Source organism: Phaseolus vulgaris, chromosome 11 (assembly GCF_051622355.1).
Source record: "Phaseolus vulgaris cultivar YP4 chromosome 11, ASM5162235v1, whole genome shotgun sequence".
NCBI classification, from domain to species: domain Eukaryota; kingdom Viridiplantae; phylum Streptophyta; class Magnoliopsida; order Fabales; family Fabaceae; genus Phaseolus; species Phaseolus vulgaris.
In genome coordinates this window covers 579,108-587,393 of record NC_143508.1, presented here as the reverse complement: position 1 = coordinate 587,393, position 8,286 = coordinate 579,108, and the positions used below count along the sequence as shown (strand labels likewise).

At 38.7% G+C, this 8,286-nt stretch overlaps 1 protein-coding gene across 1 annotated transcript; it reads right to left on the bottom strand.

The window, feature by feature from the left end:
* Positions 1 to 1,168: 1,168 nt before the first annotated feature.
* Positions 1,169 to 5,413, bottom strand: PXY (Leucine-rich repeat protein kinase family protein). Its single transcript, XM_068626702.2, has 2 exons — positions 2,247 to 5,413; positions 1,169 to 1,789 (listed from the first exon to the last, which is right to left on the bottom strand). Exons 1-2 carry the CDS (start codon positions 4,879 to 4,881, stop codon positions 1,362 to 1,364), a joined length of 3,063 nt encoding a protein of 1,020 aa, XP_068482803.2. The 5' UTR covers positions 4,882 to 5,413; the 3' UTR covers positions 1,169 to 1,361.
* Between the last annotated feature and the right edge of the window lie 2,873 nt (positions 5,414 to 8,286).

Below are 8,286 nucleotides of genomic sequence, written 5' to 3'. Positions count from 1 at the left end.
GTTTTGGTTCAAAGATTTTTTTTTATGAAACATTTAAAGAATTTATCTCTTTCTTTAAAACAGTCTAAATAAAATTTCATTTAAAAGTTCAACTTTAAAAAAATAGCTTTTTCATTACGAAATGAAACTCTATTCTTTAATTGTCCAACTATAAGAATAATAGGGTGTTTATAAATTCTGTAAAAATAGTAGGGTGTTTATAAGCATTTGTCACTTCTAGGTAATGTTTTATTCATACAATTTTGTGTTTTTTTTCATATTCATATGTAATTCTTCAATTTTATGCTACTTATTTCTATTAATAACTTAGAAAATCTCATATATTATGACTTGAATTAGATATATTTTCAAGTTAAATGTGTCCCTCTCATCATTAACCATCACGAGGTCACCAATACTCCGCGACGATCCTTTCTTCGACGTTGTTATGACTCCTTCTTGTTTTTCATTCTCCAAGAGAAAAGACAACAAGACTTAATTTGACCTAAAACTAAAATATATTACAACGGTTGTCACTATCCGATATACAATAACACAGTTAGTTACAAGAAGATTCCACTCAATCTCAACTATATTCGTGACATGACAATTTAATAATATCAAAATTTTAGTAAAAATCTACAATTATCTAAAAAAATACAAGCAATCTATTTTATTTCAACTGATTTAAAGAAAAAGATGAATTCTTTAAACATCATATAATCCAAAAAATCTTTGAACCAAAACAAATTTAAAGTTCTCAATATGAATCTATAAAGGGGTTTTCTTCTTGTGTAAATCTCTTACCTGAACCATTCTCATTCGGACGATAATGAGATAAATATTTAAAGTTTCTAACACTTTCAATTTAAACAAGCTATGAAGCAAAGCTTGTAATATGTTATTCCATCACACTAGGGTTTGATTGGTATTTTTTTTATGTATTTGTTAAATTCATTCTTCACTCTAAAAATAACACTATGTTATCTAATTAAATTTATTTAGCATGATAATAAATTAAAAAAATTAGTAAAAAATATTATTATCTATGTAATAAAACTTATTATATAAATATTTTACAGCATATTTTAGTTATTTTAGAAAATCAAAATAATCAGAATTATTTATGAAAATTACAACTGAAGCATCCATTTTTTTTTCTTAAATTAAAAAGAAAATTAGGCAGAAATTTGGAATATATAAGCATTAATTAGCAAACAAGAGTGATGAACATATACATAACAGGAGAAGAAAGAAGAAGTAACAGTTGAAATTCCATTGGAAGTAAAATAAAGTAGAAAATGAGTTTCTCCTATACCAATCCCCCACAATAAGAACAAAAAAAGAAAAAAAATCCAAAACATTTGAATGATATGAACACATTAGCATTGGTCTGCAACTGGTTTTTGTGGGAAGGGAATGTGAGGAGCAGCAAGAACAGTGTCTCCTCTACAACCACCACCTGCAACACCATCCTGCAACTTCCTCTTTGGCTTTGCCTCCTGCAGCATCAACACAACATCCCTCATGGAAGGTCTATCTGCAGGGTTTCTACTGGTGCAGTTCAATGCAATTCTGAGCATCTGAATCATCTCTTCTCTCACTGATCTGCACCCTGCTCCTGCATTCTTGTCCAGTACCTCATCAATCCCATCTTTTGACTTTATCTTTGACCTCACCCAATCCACTATGCTGTTCCCATCTCCAAAAGCTGCTTCCACAGAACGTTTTCCGCTCAGAATCTCCATCAACACCACCCCATAGCTGTAAATGTCACTCTTCTCATCCACCTGAAGGGTGTAAGCATATTCTGCAAAAAAGAACACATAACAGGGACAACAATTAACTACTGCTTCAATCAGACAGCTACAAAACAAACACCATTAAAATAGTTCCACCAAAAGTCAACATCCTCATCATTCAAAGGAGTTATATCAGACAATATTCTCAGTGGGCCCCATCAAGATTTAAAAAAAAAACAAGAAAAAGCCTTCTTCTCCCTCCATGCGCACCCATGCACCCCTCTCAGACCTTGACATTAAAGTTGCCTCCTTTCGTCATTCAAACTTGTGTTCACACCACCCAATGGAGCACCCAGTAAATTTGATGATGAAAAATTGAAAATACAGTTTTTTTTTTTGTTCTGGGTCGACTAATTAAGCTAAAATGAATGGTTTTTTGAACAGTGAAAAAAGAGAAGAAACTGAGAAAATGCAGGAAGATGAATGATAATAATAATGGGGTAATGGGGTGGTGGAGGTGGTCACCTGGAGCAATGTAGCCGTAGGATCCGGCGATGACAGACATGGATTCGTCGGTCTGAATCAACTTGGCGACGCCGAAATCGGCGACTCTTGCCTCCATCTCTGCGTCCAGTAGAATGTTACTGGGTTTGAGATCACGGTGGACGATGACGGGGTCGCAGTCGTGGTGGAGGTAGGAGATTCCCTGAGCAACGCCCAGGGCGATCTTGTACCTGGTGAACCAATCAGCGACGAGATTATCACCTTTGTTCTTGGCATGCAACAAATCATCCAAGTTGCCATTGGGCATGTACTCGTAAAGCAGCATTGTGCACTCTCTGTTGCTGCAGCACCCCAACAACCTCACGATGTTTCTGTGCCTCACGTTTCCCAACACCTCCACCTCCGCCAGAACGCCTCTTCTCCGGCGGATATTCTCCTTCTGTTTTCCCCACAGCTTCTTAACGGCTATGATCTCGCCGCCAGCCATTTCGGCGCGGTAAACTGTTCCGGTCGATCCCATTCCTAGTATCTTGTCGGAGATCGACAAACACTCCAGCACGTCTTCCGCCGTGAAATTCAGCCGCTGGAACGCCGTTAGCTTCCACGGCCCGACCTCCTCGCCGAACCGCCGGTTGTAGTTTGCGTGGAAGCACCGCGTGCCGGCCACCAGCACGAAGAGCCCGATGCCGAACGCGGCGGCCACGATCCACACGATTGCACCGGCCGTTCGCTTCGGTTGCTGGCGGCGGACGTCGACCTGGTCGGCGGTGGCGGCGGCGAGGGCGTCCGCAGCGCAGGGTTTGGCCAACACCCCGCCGCAGAGGCCCTGGTTCCCGGAGTATGAAGAAGGGTGGAGGTTTGGGAAGATGCCGGAGGATGGAATTGGACCGGTGAGCGAGTTGAAACTGACGTTGAAATTCTCGAGCGTGGAGCAGTTGTTGAAGTTCGAGGGAATGGTTCCGGTGAGGGAATTGTGAGAGAGATCAACGCCGGTGATGGAAGGGAGAGCAGAGATTTCCCAGGGGATTATTCCGGTGAGCGAGTTTCGACTCAGATTGAGCAAAATCAGTTTTTGACAGTGCCCAATGTCCCACGGAATCGTACCGTTGATGAAATTCCCCTGCAATTCGAGCTTATACAGCTGCTGACACCCAATGAAATCCGGAATTTCACCAATGATGTTCGACGAAGCCGCAGAGAAGATCTCGAGATTAGTTGCATTCCAAATGGATGCAGGCAAGGAGCTTCCGAACGAGTTTCCGGAGATGTTGAAGTAATGCAAGTTACCCAAGCTCGCCGGAATTTGACCATGGAAGTTGTTGCTGCTGATATCTAGGTATGTAAGGTTAGGGAGGAGCGTGAGGCCTTCGGGGATTGAACCGTTGAGGAAATTGTTCTGGATGCGAACCCTCGCGAGTGAGGTGCAGGTGGCAAGAGATGGTGGAAGGGTGTGACTGAAGTTGTTGAGAAAGAGTATGAGTCTCACGAGCCTGTTACCTTTGCAGACATTTTCAGGGATGGGACCTTCGAGTGAGTTTGTGGAAACGTCTAGTTTCAGCAGTAACCCATTGGAGCCTAGTTGCTGAGGGAGGATTCCGGTGAGTGAGTTGTTGAAGAGGAACAAAGTCTCTAGCTTTGGGAGGTCTCCGATACCCTGTGGTATTTCTCCGGTGAGGTTGTTTTCCATGAGGTTGAGCGTGGTTAGTTCCGTTAGCATGGTGAGTTGGGTTGGGATTGACCCTGTGAGTTCGTTATCTGAAAGATCAAGGCTTTTCAGCTTCTTCAATGCTCCTATGGTTGGTGGGATTTCCCCTGTTAACCTGTTCTTGAACAGCAGAAGTGTCTCCAGGTGGGTGAGCTCTCCCAGCTCCGGAATCACGTTGCCGGAGATGTTAGCACTTGAGATGTCCAAGTATATGAGATTAGAGAGCAATGAGAGTTCAGAAGGAAGTGTTCCCGAGAAATTGTTGTATCCAATTTCCAAGTGTTCAAGTTCAGCCAAGTGACCCAATTGGGGTGGAAGAAAACCTCCCAAGCTGTTGCCGGCTAAGTCCAGAAACTTGAGTCTCGGGAAAGTGCCGTAGCTTGGTGGAATCCCGTCACTGAAGTAGCTTCCACCGAGGTTGAGGTGTTCCAGAAAACGGAGGCTGGTTAACTCTTGGGGGAGGGGTCCAGTGAAGCTGTTGCTGTAGGCGTTGAAATGCCTGAGGAACCTGAGCTTTGAGGTGCCGGGTGGGAAGGTAGAGTTGAAGAAGTTGTGGCTGATGTCTAGTGTTCTCAGTTCTGGTAGTTCGAAAATGGCGTACTGAAAACTCCCACTGAAGTCATTTCCACTGAGGTTAAGGTGGTTCAAGGAGGAAAGGTGGCGGATTTGGGGGGAGATTGTGCCGGAGAGGTTGAGGTGGGAGAGGTCGAGGGTGGTGATTTGTGAGGTTTTGGAGTGGCAGGTGATGGCTCTCCATGAGCACCATATTGGGAGTTGGGGATTGGAGGTGGAGGGGTTCCAGTCATGGAGGTTGTTGAGAGGGTCTTGGAGGGATGATTTTATGGAGAGGAGGGAGATGAGAGGGAGAGGGAGGGTTGTGGCAGAGAGAAGTGGGAGTTGGTGTGTTTGGCAGAGGAAGGAGAATGTGAGAAAGAGAAGAAAAGGTTTCATGGTTTTGGGGTGGTGGAAGTTGTGGATGAGAAGGTGGTGGTGTTGAAAGTGGTAAATTTAAGGGAAGGAAGGTTTTGATGAGGATGAGAATAGCTTTTTGGGAGTGCAGGGTGCAGAGGGAGTTTCATCATGATAATTTGGTTCAGTGGGTTTTGTTGGTGGTAGTACTGCAAGACATGGTTGAGAGAAAGAGAGAGAGAGAGTTAGCAGTAGTTGATGATGTTCTATTATACCACACCACACCACAGCACCATTCTTTCATACCTCAGTATTCTACCTTTGTCTGCTATCTCCACTCATACTTTTCATTTTCTTGGAATTCTTTTCTCCTTTTCTTTTGCTCCCACTTTTCATCATTCCCTTGTTTCCTTTATCTTTGGCTAACAAATTGATAAATACGTGGAACAGTGACATTGTCTCTCGCAGGATCCAAGAAAGCCATCTCAATTTCCCACCATATTCCTCCAAACCATTGTTTAAAACAAGCTCATTTTTTCTTTTTCTTTATGCATAGTCATTCTTTTCCTTTAGTGTGCTATTTTGGGGCTTGCTTCAATCTTATATTCCTTGGCTCCAGCATGGAGATTCAGGTGAGAACCTTGTCCAAAGCAGTTAAGTATGGACCACAAATATTCTAAATTGGCTATTCCAGCATGTCTGCATGATCCCAATCACGGAATGATCTACCTGTATAAATGAACCCTTCACCCATTCATAATAGTGACAACATTTTGGGACCAGATTTGGATGATCATTAGACCCTTCTTTGGACGTATTAGACGCAAGGAGAACCAACTTACCAAACTTTCTCAGTTTTAAACAAATCAAAATCTTGAACCACCCAAACAATGATAACCAACACAACACAGATCATCTTATTGCCCAATCTCCTTTTTGTCCTTATAACTGGTTCTAACAAACTTGTGCAAATATGTTACCACTGCATTTTCCATCCCAAAACACATCAAACAAATTCCGAATGCAGTAGTCCATGTATGACCCTGGTCTATTTTATACTATCAATTAGTTACATTTTTTTAATTCTTCTCAAACGGGATTGAAATCAAGAGAACTATTGAACTTTTTTTCGGTCAGTCGGTTAGTCTGCACCTCATTTATTCTCTTGAATGAATTCCTGTAACTTTTGTTCTTTCACTCCTCGTCTATGTGATTTTTGGACTCAGATGATACTGGTAAAAGATATTCCGACGCTCAAGTTAAACTTCGACACTCGACGCTCAATATTTAGTACTAGATGATAAAGTACCTGATCATTTAGAATCTGTGTTTATTTATATCATTATCGTAGATTATTTGTCATTATTGAACCTAATAAAAGCAGATTAACTAATCTTGAGTTATTGATTAGTTCTGTTATTTAGTCATATAGATCAGTTTAGATCGAATGCTGAGTCTCTTGTTGGGTGATGTGGACTCTATCGATACATTAATATTGTTATTTTTCCCAAAATTTATGCCCAAATAAAAAAAGATAATATGTAATACCTTTTTTTGTGTGGTACCCTTACTAAAGTTAGAACCCAATTTATCGTTACTGAAAATGTTACAAAACACCATGAGTTCTTTCACAAACGAATCTAACATGGTAGCAGTTACACCTGACACTATTTTATATGCATTTATTAAAAAGAAGTGTGGTTGGTGAGAGGAATTGGTGATTGTTTTGTGGAAATAGTTCTTAGAGACTAAGAAATGAAAAATAAAATGCAGCATATTCTCTGAGGTGAATTGGCGCGGGTGTTTGAAATTCAAGATATTGAAAGCATTAATGAAAAAGAATGTGAAGAATGATGGGTTCATTGGTGATGCTTAACTAATAATGCTACTATATTAAATACAGAATATGCTTAAATTTTGTCGCTTTTGCAGAGTTTGACTTCACTAAAGCAATACTATGATGAGCAATTACTACTTTGTATCATTAACTTCATTAAAGTATTTGTTAAGATAAGAATAAAGCTTCAAACACAATCATCCTCATCCCAATTTCTTAAGACTTCACCTACATGCATACTGCCATCCAACATCTTTTTCTTCTGCTAAAATGCATGTCTCATTATCTTTATTCTTCTCACTCTTACCATTATGTACATTAATCAATTATGCATACCACCAAATTAATCAATAACCATTTTGGCATCTACCTATATCTATATCCTACTATACTATGAGGATCGATAATTCCTCTTAAATGATGTGTCTCTGTCGGACACACATATCGAATATCAATATTTATACGACGCTCATTTGATAAGTGAAGTGTCCAATTTTAAAAAATATTTATTGGATTTATAACAATTCTAGCACTATTCTAACACAGTTTTGAAAAAAAGAAATACATTAATTTTTTAAAAATTCAAATTTATTGTATAATTTTTTATTAAGATTATGAAAATAAGAAACAAATCTTTTTGAACCAGCATTGAAAAACATATTTCTGCTTCAAACAAAATCTGAAACATACTTATGCACGTAAATTTTATTGTTAATTTATATAATTTATAATTATATAATATATAGATCAATGTCTCCATATCTTACATTTTAGAGATTATACGTATCTCCGTGTCCGTGTTGTATCGGTATATGTGCGTGCCCGTGTCTATACTACATAACACATCACAAATAAATTTTGAATAAAAATTATTTTACACCCAAAACACCCATTTCAACTTATCCATGTGTGCTTTCAAAACTCATTAGACAGAAAATTTAAGAATCAGAGCTGAGATGTAGAAGGGAGCAGAAAATGGTGATTATTATAAGAATAAGCGTAAGAACGGCAAAAAGGGTAATTGTGGCGTACTAGTTGGAGGATTTTCATGCATAGTTTTGCGAACAGAACATGAGTGATGTCAGAAAAAGAACCATTTTTAACTAATGATGCAGAATTTGTTGATCATATGATACATGAACATGTTTAAGGGGACAACAGTGCACGTTTTCAACCTGCCCTAATAAAAAAATGAATCAGATTTTACTCATAAAAGCTGAAATTAACGTACTGCACTTCATCCATGTAGAGAAACAGGGTATTTTGAACAGAGGTTACGACTTTTGGAAAATTGCAAGTCCTAGCGTGACGTATCACGAAACATTTTTCTTTAAATTTGCAGAGAAAAGGGAAAATGTTTCTTTCTTGTTTTACACAAAAGTACATTCTCAAAAACATATAAGAAAATAAGTTTCAATATGTTCATTCTTAAACATTGTATAAGGATATTTGTAAAATTGTAATGTGTAACTCTTTTAATTAATGTTTTTATTATATTGGATAGAGATTAAAATATTTTATCATTTATAAGCATAGTAAGAAAATCATGAAATAAAAACTAATTTTAAAAACAAAATATAATTAGTTGCTAACTAAATTAGAGACCATTA

What these genes read in the sequence shown, in the direction of transcription:
- PXY (XM_068626702.2), bottom strand. Translation starts at nt 4,881, where the DNA reads ATGAAACCTTTTCTTCTCTTTCTCACATTCTCCTTCCTCTGCCAAACA. An exon ending in CTACGGCTACATTGCTCCAG is followed by an intron (nt 1,790 to 2,246) that starts GTGACCACCTCC and finishes TCTTTTTTGCAG; the next exon opens with AATATGCTTACACCCTTCAG.